We start from the raw sequence: 15,382 nt of genomic DNA, 5'->3' as shown, positions 1-15,382 counted from the left end.
TTCGATTATTCCTTCAACATGTATTTATCATGCTATATTCGATAGTTTTCCAATGACCTTTTCCACCAGCCCAATGCCTTTTAGGTAGGCGTTGCATACAGCACTGTTGCTTCCTCCACAGATACTTCGCACCTTGCTTATAGTTGTATGCATGAACTTCTGAATCTCATTGGTTATATTGGCTAGTTCATTCTTGATCTCGCGTGTCCCGAAGGAGGACCGTGTTTTGCGGGGGTCTAAAGCAAGCTGTAATCAAAACCAAATAAAAGACTATAAAAAATCTTATTTAGTATTTACAATAATGTTGTATCACATTACCTTTTTTTAAATAGCCCTATTGCTAGTGTCATTTTCCCCATCCAGTATAGATTGTTACATAATAAAAAAGTTTGATATAGTTTACTACAACTAAAAAATTCTTAAATGGATGCGTTAGGTAGTTTATTACTTATTTTACTCATAAAACTAATTACGAGTTAAACCTAACCTTTACAGAGAGAAGAGTTGCCAGTGTACTTTAAAAAGTTGTCGTTGTTATTTGGTACTTGCCAAATATTGCCAAAAAATAAGCAACATGCTATGTGTCTTTTATCATAGACTTCTAATTATACAATAAAAATTGCATCCATATCTAGTTATATTATATCCTAGCTGGATAAATCTATAAAACAGTGTGTTGTTTTTAAAACTATATCCCCCCCCCCCCCTTAGTTTTCAATGATATCAATTTATCTAAACTTAATATGACAATTAAAATTACATATTCTATTGTTTACAATAAGCCTTTCTTTAATTTGGCTTGGTTACAAAAGGTGTATGTACAAGCCTTAATAACAAAAGAACACTCATTTCATTAATAGATCTAGGTTACAGTTTAAATAATGGAACAGGGGAACAGGGTATCTAATGTTAACCTATAGCCAACGCTTTTAGTGTGCAGAAAATTAGTGAACAAGGGTAAAAAAGGACAAAAAAGTTTGACCAAATCAACCAAAATTATGTAATATAAAGAATAAGAATAAATCATAGTTAACAATCGAGGCTAAGTTGGGTTTAGGCTGCAATGTGAACGAAATAACATTTATTTCACAATCTACACTTTCAATATCAGTTTAGTACACAGAATCCAGTTAATAGTATCGATAAAGTTTATTTTCGGGGTTTAATCATCCCGTTTCTCTATTTTATTACATACAGTTTACATTTAATATAAATTTTACCGAAATGTTTGGTTCAGTAACGTACCTGATGCATCAGTGTATCAATTAGACGTTCCAACAAGTACAGCCCTTTAGGTACAGCTTCACATATGATGCTTCGTTTTCCTTTACACCTCTTCTCAACTTGCATATTAATTCTTCTTACGAAGTCCTTGGCTTCTACGCTGATGATATGTACCATGTCACGCAAGAGTTCCTTTTCAAAACCTGACTCTTTGGACAATTCGTTAGTTTCATACCTGTCGGGTAGTTCTGAAGAGGATGGTTCGTCAGTTTCATAGCTGTCGGGTAGTTCTGAAGAGGATGATTCGTCAGTTTCATAGCTGTCGGGTAGTTCTGGATAGGATGATTCGTCAGTTTCATAGCTGTCGGGTAGTTCTGGAGAGGATGATTTGTCAAATTCATAGCTGTCGGGTTGATATGCAGGGAGTGATTCGTCGATTTCATAGCTGTCGAGTTGTTCTGGAGGTGTTTTTCTGCTGTAGGAGGGATAAGCTTCGTGTTGTTCGTAATCGTAGTCACGATCATAGTCATCACTCTCTCTTGGCCACCATGATTGTGTGTTGACAAATGCCAAAATTGTAAAAAAGACGGAAATATATGTGAACATTGCTATGATTATAATATGGTAAAATTAAATTTAACTTTTATAGTAGGTTACCTTTGTACATAAACAGTCACGCCAGATAGCACGATCAGGACAAATACACGTTATTTTATTGCTTTGAACCGATCGATTGTCATTAATTTTTAATTACTAATAGGTTCTGTTTTCATTTGTAACGCTCGACTAACTTTTAATTGAGTCGACTGTGTTATTGCAAAGCATGTAAAACTATTTGCAATAGTTAATATGTTTATCACGCTAATTATCAATGTTCATGAGCTATGATTATTTTTACTGTAGAAAACACACAATAAATTAGAATGGTTTTTATGATTAACTTTACATTATATTTTACCGATAGAATTTGTAAAGTTCATTATAGTCTTTGTAAAATACTTTTTCAAACAGTTGAAAATATCCAAATTATTTAATTTCCTCCATGTTTTAAAAAATATATCTATTCGTAAAACAATTCATTTTTTTCATGAAACACCTTGATGTATTATTATTGACTTTCGACATTGTCTGATTTGTTCGTCATAAGGTATTTGCGGTACTTTCCTGTTAAAGGGAACATTCATTATTATCGATGATTTCTTTCGATATATCGATATTTTTGTTTTCCGATCAGATCTATTACAAATTGACAACAACAACTTACTGATACTGACGAAACTGTTCTAAGCTAACCTAACATAACCAACCAAACTTGCTGTACCATTTAAAACTTCCGTTTGGGTTTGATAATAGAAAAGGCAAGTTAAACACGGTATTTTTAAATGTTACAACAAGTTTGGTTAGTTATGTAAGGTTATTTTTTTAGAACAGTTTCATATACTGAATAATATTTATCGTAGTTGTCAGCTGATATGCTTCAATTTGTTAATATCGATATATCGGAAGAAATCATCGATAATAATGAATGTTCCCTTTAACAGGAAAGTACCGTATTTGCTTGTAAAAACAATCAATACCTTATCGTAAAGTCTCTCAGAAACTAAAATCACATCCTGCGATAAAGTCAACTTCAATTTAAAGAGATTAACAACGGTCGCACGTAACGTGAAATGATCCTACAGAGCCAAAACAGAATTGGATTAATTTAAAAACCCATCCCATTTTTGGTCATTCTCCACCAACCTAAAAGTTAATTGTGTTAAATATGTGTATTGAACGTTAAGTATTAGTTGGTAGGCTGTCTCTAAATATAATAGTCATACGACTAAACCCAATTCTTGTTCTACGAAATGCTTCGCATAGCCTTGATACCACTTTTCAAACTTTCAAATATGATTTCGTAACATTAAGACAAATCAACTGGTATGGTTCTAGAAATGTTGATTGTGTTTGGCTACAAGCACTGTTGGTAGGTAGATTAATCTTTACTTTTACCTACAGCTCATTCTGATAAAATAATCTTTTGTCAAAGAGAGCAAGTTAAGTCTAACGGTATCTTTAGAATCAAACATTCACTACATATTTACAGGACTTGACGTCAACGCTGAAACAGATTATTATGGTAAAGATGATGATATTATTCCTCCTCAACTTTCACACTATCCCAGGGACTATTCAAGCTCAAATGAAGACATGGAACCTGCAGCCACTTTTTTACATACGCCCGTTTTGGACCTAAAATGGCCAAACGCCACTGTACCGTATGTTTTTCATCATAACATGAGTAAGATATTTTACAGTTTTATATTTTATTTTATAGTCTAAATAGTAATTCTGAATACAGCGACTGGATCGAGGGGCCTAAACTATCCTGCATATGTATATACTAGCAGAGTACCCGTACTTCGTACGGGGTTGTCATATAAGTATAAAATGCTATAATTTATATGGTATGCTATAATATAGAACATTTACCTTTGCCATAATGTTCTACCACTGTACCTAAACCATAGAAAAAAGTAAAGTTCTCATTGTGTACCGCAGTTTTTTGTTGCTAGTTAGTTTAAATTAGCTGTTGTCATAAATGCCAACAAATAATAGTGCTGCACCCTGTTGATAAACCTTATAACTTTTTAATGCTATTTAATATCACAGAACCAACTTCAATAATAGCAAAAAATAATAGTGCTGCACCCTGTTGATAAACCTTATAACTTTTTAATGCTATTTAATATCACAGAACCAACTTGTGCAGTTGAAACAGCTGACAAAATTCTTTAATACCTTTTAAATATGAATACTCATAGGGTTAATATGGGAAACTCCAGGGCCACTGGGGCGGAGCCCGAAAGGATTTTTGAGATAAGAATATGTCTATATGTTAATCGGCAATGTAAGCTATCACCATACCAAATTTCAGTCCAATCCGACCAGTAGTTAATGCGTGATTGAACTTCAAACAAACAAACAAACAAATAAACAAACACACAAACTTTCACATTTGTAATATTAGTAAGATGTACTGTATATCTTGCATATGCACTTTATATGTAACAGAAATCACAAAGAATCTCTACTCATTTAAGATTATCTTGTCTAAAGATGAACGAAATGTTAAAATACAGGTCAATTGAGGAACCATTTTATTTTGCTATACAAACGCCCAGGTTATTTACACTTTGTGTTTGCAGTTAGTATTACGAATCGTCAGCTGAAATTGTTTGCTTGTAATCAGCTATTGACGGAAACAAATGTCATCTGCACCAGTTAACAAGCTGTGTTTAACGAGCTTTCATCACACTCGACGTGAATTTGATATTTTTCACTTCTTTAGAATTATGGTATTGCTAGAGTGTCACAGCTATCCAAATACAGTAAAATTTTTCCTCACCTCAACATTTGTAGTAGATAAATGAAATAAATAAATTCAGCTTAAGGATAGCTTTGAACCACGAGGTCGTTACTGTTACTTCATAGTTAAAAGATTTGACTTTTAGATACTGAAGTAGTTATTCCATTTATATGGACACTAGCTGTACCCGCGGGCTTTGCCCCGTTTAACTTAAATAAGTGAGCTCGTTCCCATGGCTCAATCACGTTCTGGTTGAAGTTCGTTCGCTACGCTCACTCACCTTTAGGTTGGAGGTCGTTTGCTGCGCTCACTTGCCTTTAGGTTAGCTCGTTCGCTACGCTAACTCGCCAGGTTGAAGTTCGTTCGCTACGCTCACTCACCTTTTGGTTGCAAATTAGCTGTTGTCATAAATTAAAAAAAATAATAGTGCTGCACCCTGTTGGTGATCCTTGTAACTTTAATGCTACCGTATTGAACATCATAGAACAGAACCAACTTGTTTAATTGAAGCAGCTGTTAAGATTCATTATTTCCTTTTAAATATTAAAAATCATAAGGTTAACATGGGAAACTCCAGAGCCACTGGGGCGGAGCCCGAAAGCCCGATCAAAATAAAAACTACTTAGTTTTCCTATTTAATGCCCAAAGAATCGGTGTACCGAATTTCAGCCTCCTAGGTAAATGGGAAGAGGGAGAATTAGTGATGAGTGAGTGAGTGAGTGAGTGAGTCAGTGAGGGCTTTGCCTTTTATATATATAGAAGATAATTGAATTAACCACTCACAGACTGCAGTCGAAATTCTAATTTTATATCTCATTCAGTTCATAGCAAGTCTTTTTTACGCTTGGATAGCTTCAAATATTAGCGGATTCAGACAAATCAATAATAAAATCAGCAATTCGTCGGTACTTAACCTAATTACATTATTTGCTACAACCTTGACATGGCAGATTGTCTAAAGTCAAAGCAAATAGAACTAGTGGATCTAGTTTAAAAAAAGACCAGCTGGTATTGTTTAACCGCTATTATCGATAGTAAAAGCTGAAAGCTATTGGAGCGCGGCTGGTCTATTGTATGAAGTTGACGATTTGATTAAAATTTTGATGTAAACCATGTAAATTATTTTCTTCTCCTGTTAAACTATGCCTTAGAAGTGATCCCATACCTCCTCTCTCACCCCCTCAGCACCAACACCATCCCCTGGTTAATGAACTTTGACGAGTTTTCTGACGTAAGCAGTGATGCATCAGCACAATACATTTACACCAATCTACCTTCCAGTTTCAATCGCGTTCACTGATTAAATTAGAGTGCATGAACTACATAGAGTAAGCCTTCCTCGGATGTAGGGATAGGCTACCTTAGAGAATTTTGTTTCTGGTTAGGTGAATCGGGCGAAACGGGTTTTTTCTCTCTCTGTAATCAAAACTTAAAGGCTAGTACTCACTAGGACACCCGGTCGCTTATCAACCGGCGATCTGGTTGACGAGCGACCAAATTGCACAAATATCGCCGTGTGTGTACGTGTCTGTCAATTTGGTTGACGGCGATTTGTAGGTTGCCAGGCCACTTTTTGGTTTTCGGACATGTATCGAAAACCTGGGGGTTTCCGATCAACCATTTTATCGCCAGGCAATCAGATTTCTCAAAAAACTAGAGTGTGTACGCTTCAGCGACCAAGTTGATCAACTAAAGCCGGCTAGCGCATGCGCAGTACAACGAAAAATGAACTGACGAAACAAAACCATGCTAAAATCTCAATCTGACGTCCTTTTTTTCTATGTGAGGTGTCACTGCTGCACCATATTATTATTATTATTACATACATATTATTATACCACATACACACATACATACACATACACATTACACATACACATACATATTATTATTGGTGATTGCTGGTGTCACTGGTTGCTTAGTATGACGGAAACTGTCATCTGACATAAGTAAATAGTTCTTAAAATCTTGAGGATTTTAAGTCGAAAAGCTCGTAGGAGTGCCAATGTGGCTGGCTGTAACTATGTCTACTTTAAAGCCACCCTTTAACCCAAAATCTACTAAACAATTTCTTTCTTCTTCTCTACTTCCCACAGTTTTTAATATAATCAAAACTTCGGCAGCTATTTCCTCTCCGTCGGGGGCATGGTGTTGTCATTGAGGTTCACACTTTGATAGGCTTAAGCGTGAACCAGAACAAAACAAATTGTCTATCCCCACCAAATTTTGATTGATTTCCAGCTTGGTTGAAAGTGCTAGGTATCCTAGTGTGTACCACCCAGCAATAAAACGTTCAATCATCAACTTAGTCGCTCGTCAACCAGGTCGCCGGTTGATAAGCGACCGGGTGTCCTAGTGAGTACTAGCCTTACGTAAAGGTTTCCCACGGAGAATTAATAGTGTATAATAATTCGCTTTCATTCGAGGCGATATCATTCACTTTCTAATCCCAATTTATTTTCTTTAAATTTTATCTTTTTTCATTGTTTGGTTAACAGTTTGGTCGAAAAATAGTAGCTTTCGTATATTTAAACGTTTTTATTTCGCTGAAATTTTAAATCATGCCGTAACATGAATAGACTAAAATACATTATTTGATATTCAATTAATGTGTGTTTCACTTTATAGGAGACTCGGACCGCAAACAGACCGTCAAAGCCATGAAGGAGTTCCACAAACACAGTTGTATAAAGTTTATTGAGTGGACGGGAGAACCTGATTATATTGTAATTGAATACTCAATCCGGTTTGTATAGAAACAGTGTGTAATTTATATTTTATATACCTGGGCTATGTACTTGAATACTATTATGATAATATGAAGCACGTAAAGGATTGTCTAAACAAAAACTATAGATAACAATCATTATTCATTGTGCCAGTAATTCTGTTGTGTATGGCTTGCTGTGTAGTTTTGTGTTGGTATGTGTATCAATTTTACCTGATAAAACTAATTGTTCTTTAATTGCCTCTTGTGGGTTTCGTTTGTAGTCAATTGGTTAGATTTCATTGGCTGTACGGAAGAGTATCAATGTAGAATGCTTAGTAATGAATATTGTTTAGGACTTAAGATAAATTTTTAGGTTCAAAGTTGGTTAATTACGGTGTGGTGCGGTTAGGTTGATGCAAGTCTCTGTTTCTTGGCTTGAGGCAAGAGATTGCATGCGGGATTGATCCGAAGTTGTAGAGTAATTTGACAGTAAAGACAAGCTCTTTATGCATCGCCTAATCCACGTCTGGTTACCGGACGCCTAATCCACGTCTGGTTACCGGACGCGTATCCTCTGTGTTCTAACATATCTTGACCTAACCTTGTATTGTATTGCCAGAGGTGAATGTTCGTCCCACGTAGGTAGACAGGGAGGACCACAACCCCTGTACCTCAGTCCTCGGTATGCTCGTAGTGTAGGAGTGGCCATGCAACTTCACACATGAACATGTGGTATGCCTTTCTAACATATCTTGACCTAACCTTGTATTGTATTGCCAGAGGTGAATGTTCGTCCCACGTAGGTAGACCACAACCCCTGTACCTCAGTCCTCGGTGTGCTCGTAGTGTATGGGGTGGCCATGCTACTTCACACATGAACATGTGGTATGCCTTTCTAACATATCTTGACCTAACCTTGTGTTGTATTGCCAGAGGTGAATGTTCATCCCACGTAGGTAGACAGGGAGGACCACAACCTCTGTACCTCAGTCCTCGGTGTGCTCGCAGTGTATGGGGTGGCCATGCAACTTCACACATGAACATGTGGTATGCCTTTCTAACATATCTTGACCTAACCTTGTGTTGTATTGCCAGAGGTGAATGTTCATCCCACGTGGGTAGACAGGGAGGACCACAACCCCTGTACCTCAGTCCTCGGTGTGCTCGCAGTGTAGGGGTGGCCATGCATGAGATGCTTCACACACTGGGCTTTACACATGAACATATGCGGCCAGACCGGGACAAGTACGTGTACATCAACTACTCCAACATCGACTACGGTTAGAGCATAGCCAAAACATAATATGTTATAGATTTACAATCTATACACGAATCGTAGGGTATTCAGTCCCAGGGCCTACTGGCTAAGAATTGGTCCCAAAAAAATTTAGAGTTGTTGATAGTGTGACCAGTCGACACATAAATCCACATTAGTCCTGGGACTCACCGCCCGATACTTGAAAATGAGATAAACTTGAGATACCGCAATCAAACCAACATATGTAACATCACCTTTGATTTAAAATCAATTCATTTTTTAAGGTATCTTGTTTTATTTTGGTAATTTTTATAGCAGAGATACTGGGTGCACCAGTGTATAAAAAAACTAAATCAATGATAAAAGTTAATTAGATATAAATAATTCAACCAAACCCAAAATAGCTTTGCGTGGAATCAAATACAAGTACATGTAATGATTATTGGTTAAGTTGTATTGATACATGATTTTTAATTTAATGAATATGTTTTTGTGTTACAGCTTATTGGAAAAATTTTGAAATTGATTCGAATGTCAAATTGGACGATTTTGGAGCTTCGTATGATTTCAGCAGCCTAATGCATTACCGACTCTGTGCCATGAGCAATAATTCTTTACCAACAATCATTGCTAAGGTAAGAATGATTCAACTAAAAATATTGGTGATTACTGGGATTTGAACCCAGGTTTCTCTGGTGGATGTTTCGATTTCTAATCAATAGACCAGCAGGGCTCTAGTCTACACCACACTCAACGTTTACCGTGGAGTACAGTGCCAAGAGCCCATAAACCCTGTATTTCAAATGGGAGTTTCAACTAGGCTATAGGAGACGTCCTAAAAACATCGGAACCCCGAAACGCTCTTCTATTGTCTTTGCTACTAATTTTGCTATACCGAAGTCAATTCAACATTAAGTTACTCAAGTCAAGTCAAAACCCCAATCCATCTCAGTAATGAAGATCAAAAGGCAAAGAAATTAGCGAAATTTACTTTATTTCGCGCCTTTCACAAGAGTGTTGAGGACAGTAGTTAGTTGACGCAACTAGCGTGGCAATAAATATATTTACAGAGTGATTTTGATAGCACGACTACAGTAACTCATATTTATTTTTTAAACGTTTCCTGCACGGAAGGTATAGAAAAACACTGGTGAATTTGTATAGATCATTTTTGTACCTGGCGCTCAGACCTGTTACTGGGGGCGCTGGGTCACTGGTAACAGTATGGATTGAAGTTATATGTTTTTTTCAAGAAGCACATAAGAGTAAAACTTACCCCTCAAATACGTGTAATTATTAATAAATCTTGTTTGTGTTTGTTGTACAGCTATATTTGAGGACTAATCAAGCCAATCAGGCCAAATCAGAAAGGTTGGTTAAAGATTTTTGATTCCTTTTAAACATATAACAAAATTTTTATTTTATTTTTTTATTAAAAAAAATTGTTGTGTTTACCCACAGATCAAGCCTAGAACAAAACTCATTGGACAAAGAATTGGTTTCAGCGAGCAAGACATAATCAAACTCAACAGATTTTATAATTGTTCCTTGAAAGCGAACAATGCGAAGGTGGTACTGGCAGAAAGTGAAAGCATTTTACAAACACATGACTGTGATAAAAACTGTGACTGCTCCTCTAGAGATGGATCGGAATCCAACGCTTATCCTCATTCATGTGTTTTGAAAATTATACTCATAGTTTATACATATAAACAATTATTTCCTTATACCTCTGTTGTAAATATATTCATTTTCCTGTAAAAATAAGCACTAAGTATTGGAAACAGCAATCTATGGAACTTAACCATGCAGCAAAAACAAGGGTACCTATTTGCAATTTTGCCATACAAAGATGATTTAAGATGGTAATAATATTCGGTGGTTAACAATTGCTTTGTTGTAAATCATGTCTGATGTTGTTATAATCAAAGACAGCTCATTGCTTCATTCATCATACATTTGGTGTGTATTCATCACAGTACGCTTATTCCACAACCGTGATCGAGAGTACATCGTGATCATCTCTAGTGATCGCGATGAGTATGTACATAGACTAGTAATGATAACCACCTTGGTAAAAGTAAAACCCTATATTTTTTTTAATCTTAGCCAAATTCAATATTATAAATATATTGATTAAAAACACTTAAAAATAAGCAATAAAGTACGATTAAGCCACAGATTGAGCTATGCCTTTTTTAACCATTGGTTGGGGGCGCAATTGTTTTCTGTTGATATAAAGAACACACTACTATTCTCTCTTCCATATCCTTACCTCATTGCAAAGAACGGGCAAATCCAATAACTTTCATAAATTCTGTAAGAAAAATATGACATAAAACCAAAGAGATCATAAGAAATGAAAAAAGTAAACTACGCAGCTGCGTAGCCTGACTAAAACCGGCCAAGTTTGACAAGTTTAATGGTACGGAAAAAGGTTTTGGTTTGTCAGCTGTTGCTGTGGTAGCTGTGAGCACAAGCGCAGCCAGCCAGAGCAGCCAGAATGTTGTTCTTGTTCGTTGTTCATGTCGTCTGCCTCTGCTATTGTTATTAAAAATGAGTGAGGTTGAGGGTAGCTTGAAATCTACTAATTTGAACAAGTCTGGGTTATTTTTAATAGGGATTAGTGGTAAATATCAAAAGATTATTCAAATTAGTTCTTTGATTCATTTTTAAAACATAGCATGGCTTGACAAGGAAGTGTACAGGTTGAATGTTTTAGGTTAGGCCTACTTTACTTATTATTCTATTATTTATTTTCAACCAGAAATATTTTGGGTTGGTTAGGATAATTTCATTCAACCATAACAGAATCAAATTGGTTTGGGTAGTAGGCCAACATAAATTATTAATTCACTTAAAGACACTTGAGAGGACATGATAAAATTATCTACCACTACAATAGGCTAGAATTCCATCTCGGAATAATATAACTAGCCTAGAGCCTAATCATATTATCCTGATAGCCTACGTTTTAAATCTGTATAAACCTTTTTAAGGCTGTTTAAATTTTAAACAAATAAAGAATTGCAACCAAAAGGAGATTTTCTCTTGATAATTGTAAGTGAGTGCTTTCGTGTAAAATGGTTTAACCAGCTTTCAATTAAACATTAAGTAAGCTATTAGTTACTTGTATGCAGCGTTCACATCTATATGGGTGTCACAGGTGGAGCAGCTGTTGCACTCACTGTTTTATGCGCTCCATTCGTGTCACCAGCTCTAAGAAGAATATGTCTACCATATGTACCAGCTACTACAGTGCAGGTTGAAAATGTTTTGTCGGCTCTTAGGGGCAGGAGTGGACATCTTGTAGATATAGGAAGCGGGGATGGCCGCATTGTAAGTAGGTATAAATATACGCACAATATTATACAACAGAGGACACAATAAAAAATATTAGGGCCTACAAGTTTAATTGAGTAGGTTACAAGTGAAAACCCACTTGAACAACTTCTCTGTTTCTAGCTTACATTAACTTAAGAATGTGTCTAGAAATATAGGGGTATTCCTTAATTAACATACAAATGTTAACAGTACTATTGATCAAATAGCATTGAAAGTGATGACATAGAAAGATCAAAGATAAAAAGACCATTATTTATATCTGACGATTGAAAATTAATTTTGGCCTAGGTAATCGCCAGAAATCGTAGACCTAGGCCTGACCGACTTCAGTGCTCTCTGTCGATGGCTCAAATCAACTACATCAATCATTGTTATTATAAAACTAGCTACATATTGACATAATCATGAGATCGCTACTTCTATCAATAGTCCAAGGTTTTATTTATTTTGCTGAAAGATTGTTAATTGCTCATTTCTTAATCATCAATGTCTTAGTGTTACCTATCACAGATTTAAGATTTACAAAAATGTTAACATCACTTTGAAAAACTGTTATATTTTGGAATTATTTTCACATGTGTGTAATTTAGATTCTAAGGGGGGAATAAAGTGGTTTTTGCAAGATAGACCAGACTAGGCCAACCCCTAGAACCAGCCACACTCAAATTTCTTCTTCTTCTCAACGAAGGATTTATCGTGATACGGTTGAAATAATTTCAGGTTGATATTCTTCGCATCTGTTCAAATCGGGATTCTCCCAAGACTTATTCTATCGTCCGCAACGACAGGGCTTAGAACTCTGATAAGAAGTTTCATGGAACTAACCAACGATTATGAAAATAATTTAAACGTAATTATGTGTACCAGGTGAATGGAATGGTTGTAATTTCAAATGAATAAATTAAAACCAGACTAAACTATTGCTACTGCTATTTACTAGCGGGCAGGAGCTTGTGGGTCTAAGATAAAGTCGGTGAAATATACGTTACCAAATTTAGATATTTCAAATCGGAATTTTAAAAACTGAAAGTTAGGGCATGTTCTGCCACAAAGATGGAATCCTCAAATAGCCTATGTGAAGTTCAGCTGAGGGCTTGGTGTAATGACCCTTTGTGGAGAAGAACGTCCCAACCTCTTCATGCAAACACTTAAGCTGATCGACGGCTGGTAAATGGATATTTCTTGCTTTATCACACCTCAGGGGCCTTACTATGCAGTCCAATTAAATGCATTAGGCCTACCTATTATTCTAGTCTATTTCAAGATTTTTTCTACAATTAAGTGATTACTATTGTAATGGTTTATTTGGCTTTTTAACACCAGATTTTCTATGTGAAGGTACTAGCAGCGGCAGCATCTGGATTCAAAGCTGATGGTGTGGAGCTAAATCCATGGCTGGTTTTCTACTCTCGCCTATCTGCACTCAAGGCTGGACTTTCTAGCAAAACATCGTTTCATCGAAAAGATCTGTGGAGGTTTTCGTTAAGGCCGTATAACAACATTGTTATATTTGGTGTAGAAGAAATGGTAAACCCCTTTTTACATTTAAACCGATATTGTGTTAGCTTATGTCGGATATTGTGGCAGGAAGTTTCAAAGTTAAATTTTAACAAAGGTGCATTATTTAGTCAATGAATTATACTCACCATTATTTGACTGATTAAGAAATGTAATAGGCTACTGATAATGATGCTGGTTAGACAACCTGTGATTGCAGTAGGGGGGGAAATGGTTTCAAAACATAAGCAGTTTCAAACAATACCGCTAAAGAGAAATTAAATAAATCAATAAACTAGGTATCACTAAATTTACAAATATGAATTTTTGTTATAATAGCTCATTACTTTTAATACAGCGACACATACCCAGGTTGGTTCCTGAGCCATATGCAGCAGTGTAGAAGGAGTTGTTTGACGTTTGTCGCTTTGTTGTTTCATCGGTCAAAATAATTTATTAAAAACCCAATGATCCAAGGACCCTTGGGTCCAATTTCAAACCATAAAAACTACTGACTTTTGGTAATGTTCTCTTTGATAGTTTAATGCACTGGTAGATACATACCAATAGACTGATTCCAATACCAAAATTATCATTTGGTATCGTAATACCACAAAATACAGCACTACATAGGCTTAGTAATATGTAGCATAAGAGCAAAGTTCCCAACAGGTAATATCGCCAAATGCAGGGAAACATTTACGATGTAAGGAATTTTTTAGCTGTTCTGCACCATATAACTTGCGATTACTAATTTATATCAAAAGAATCTCATGCAACTGTAGACGTTTTTTATTTATTTATTATTATTATAGAATAGAGCTCTAGAAAATCGACCTTCGTTCACGATTTACTGAATATCATTGAGGCTGTAACAGTATGAACAGTTGCAGCCAACATAAACTGGAATTTAACGTTTACCTGTACATACAACATTTACAGTGCATTTGATGGCTGTTTGTAAGGCTCTAGTCACGACCAAGTAAGCTAGTTCAAATCTGACACCAGCTGTGTTTCTTTACTAGTCTATCATACGATTATTTGTAGCTGGTTCTTACCCTTATGTGATGATGAGGCTTGCCGTAGTCCAAACCAACATGAGATAACATTTATTCTGCCACCAAGTGTGAATTATGTATTTCAATTGTATGGGATTCAATTTATGCAGACTATTAGGTGTCATTTAGCTGCAAAACATTTCAAAAGGGATTGAACACCTTGCCACAGAAAGCTGATCACCGAATAAAATCTATTGCAGAAGCGTAAATTTTCCCTGCACCGTTTTCAGCTGCTAGGACGAAACCAGTTTTTGGTAAGCTCTAGTTAGAATATCAGTGGGGAAGCAAAAAACTCACCTTTGGTGTAGTGTTCAAACTAGCTCCCTTGGTCCCGACTGGAGCTCGTTTAAGGTTGTAATTTATGGACAAACTTCATACAAGTTAAACTTATTACATTAACTATAATTCAGAATGATTTTAACTAATCGTCTTTTTTAGATGGCTGAACTAGAACAAAAGATGAATGAAGAAGTGAGCAAAGATGCTCATGTGGTGGCTTGCAGGTTTCCACTTCCCAACCGAACCCCAGACCAAACCATCGGATCAGGAGTTGACACTGTCTGGCTGTATAGGTTCAGGTAGTTTCAGAAAATTTGTTATCAGCAGGTTGCCACAATGGAACTTCACAATATCTGGTTTCTCAAAAGTAGGTACTTACAGAACTTAAATAGTAAAGTAAGCAGGCACTGTCCATGTTTCAAGATGCAATCTACCAAAAATGCCCATCAATTAAATGAACAGCTGAGATTAATTTGCTGACTTTATCAAATGAAAAGTTTTGTAATTGATATACTGTAACTCAAACAGAGTGAAATAGTCAATTAAGCCATTATAAGTGAATATTATGCCAATTTGTTAGTGAATATTATGCCAATTTGTTAGGCCTTTACAGGGTCTTCAAATATAGTTGTAGATAATCGTTAAACAGTTATAAAATG

General features: G+C 35.9%; 4 protein-coding genes across 4 annotated transcripts; 3 read left to right on the top strand and 1 right to left on the bottom strand.

The window, feature by feature from the left end:
• On the bottom strand, positions 1 to 1,927 carry LOC128995162 (uncharacterized). Its single transcript, XM_054420080.1, has 2 exons — positions 1,246 to 1,927; positions 1 to 246 (listed from the first exon to the last, which is right to left on the bottom strand). The coding sequence occupies exons 1-2, from the start codon at positions 1,828 to 1,830 to the stop codon at positions 28 to 30; spliced, it is 804 nt and encodes a 267-aa protein (XP_054276055.1). The 5' UTR covers positions 1,831 to 1,927; the 3' UTR covers positions 1 to 27.
• Positions 1,928 to 3,317: 1,390 nt separating this feature from the next.
• LOC128995294 (bone morphogenetic protein 1-like) lies at positions 3,318 to 8,236 on the top strand. Its single transcript, XM_054420268.1, has 4 exons — positions 3,318 to 3,508; positions 7,205 to 7,322; positions 7,906 to 8,018; positions 8,220 to 8,236. The coding sequence occupies exons 1-3, from the start codon at positions 3,418 to 3,420 to the stop codon at positions 8,009 to 8,011; spliced, it is 315 nt and encodes a 104-aa protein (XP_054276243.1). The 5' UTR covers positions 3,318 to 3,417; the 3' UTR covers positions 8,012 to 8,018; positions 8,220 to 8,236.
• On the top strand, positions 8,014 to 10,305 carry LOC128995456 (zinc metalloproteinase nas-25-like). The gene is made up of 3 exons (XM_054420474.1): positions 8,014 to 8,566; positions 9,046 to 9,179; positions 10,006 to 10,305. Exons 1-3 carry the CDS (start codon positions 8,014 to 8,016, stop codon positions 10,303 to 10,305), a joined length of 987 nt encoding a protein of 328 aa, XP_054276449.1.
• A 763-nt stretch (positions 10,306 to 11,068) lies between these two features.
• LOC128995243 (ATP synthase subunit C lysine N-methyltransferase-like) lies at positions 11,069 to 15,382 on the top strand. The gene is made up of 4 exons (XM_054420194.1): positions 11,069 to 11,173; positions 11,711 to 11,883; positions 13,228 to 13,416; positions 14,883 to 15,382. The coding sequence occupies exons 1-4, from the start codon at positions 11,101 to 11,103 to the stop codon at positions 15,024 to 15,026; spliced, it is 579 nt and encodes a 192-aa protein (XP_054276169.1). The 5' UTR covers positions 11,069 to 11,100; the 3' UTR covers positions 15,027 to 15,382.

The sequence above is a fragment of the Macrosteles quadrilineatus genome, unplaced genomic scaffold, assembly GCF_028750875.1.
Source record: "Macrosteles quadrilineatus isolate MER2022 unplaced genomic scaffold, UCM_ALF_1.0 Scaffold_5__1_contigs__length_97177068, whole genome shotgun sequence".
NCBI lineage: Eukaryota > Metazoa > Arthropoda > Insecta > Hemiptera > Cicadellidae > Macrosteles > Macrosteles quadrilineatus.
Note: the sequence above shows the minus strand (reverse complement) of the source record. Positions and strands in the feature narration are given on the sequence as shown.

Excerpts from the sequence above, each read along its gene's own strand:
- LOC128995294 (XM_054420268.1), top strand. The coding sequence starts at position 3,418 with ATGGAACCTGCAGCCACTTTTTTACATACGCCCGTTTTGGACCTAAAA. Across the intron at positions 3,509-7,204 it reads TGTTTTTCATCATAACATGA|GAGACTCGGACCGCAAACAG; the intron begins GTAAGATATTTT and ends TTCACTTTATAG. Across the intron at positions 7,323-7,905 it reads GTAATTGAATACTCAATCCG|AGGTGAATGTTCGTCCCACG; the intron begins GTTTGTATAGAA and ends TTGTATTGCCAG.
- LOC128995456 (XM_054420474.1), top strand. The coding sequence starts at position 8,014 with ATGTGGTATGCCTTTCTAACATATCTTGACCTAACCTTGTATTGTATT. Across the intron at positions 8,567-9,045 it reads CTACTCCAACATCGACTACG|CTTATTGGAAAAATTTTGAA; the intron begins GTTAGAGCATAG and ends TTTGTGTTACAG. Across the intron at positions 9,180-10,005 it reads TACCAACAATCATTGCTAAG|ATCAAGCCTAGAACAAAACT; the intron begins GTAAGAATGATT and ends GTTTACCCACAG.
- LOC128995162 (XM_054420080.1), bottom strand. The coding sequence starts at position 1,830 with ATGTTCACATATATTTCCGTCTTTTTTACAATTTTGGCATTTGTCAAC. Across the intron at positions 247-1,245 it reads TTGATACACTGATGCATCAG|CTTGCTTTAGACCCCCGCAA; the intron begins GTACGTTACTGA and ends TTTTGATTACAG.
- LOC128995243 (XM_054420194.1), top strand. The coding sequence starts at position 11,101 with ATGAGTGAGGTTGAGGGTAGCTTGAAATCTACTAATTTGAACAAGTCT. Across the intron at positions 11,174-11,710 it reads ATTTTTAATAGGGATTAGTG|GTGGAGCAGCTGTTGCACTC; the intron begins GTAAATATCAAA and ends TGGGTGTCACAG. Across the intron at positions 11,884-13,227 it reads GAAGCGGGGATGGCCGCATT|GTACTAGCAGCGGCAGCATC; the intron begins GTAAGTAGGTAT and ends TTCTATGTGAAG.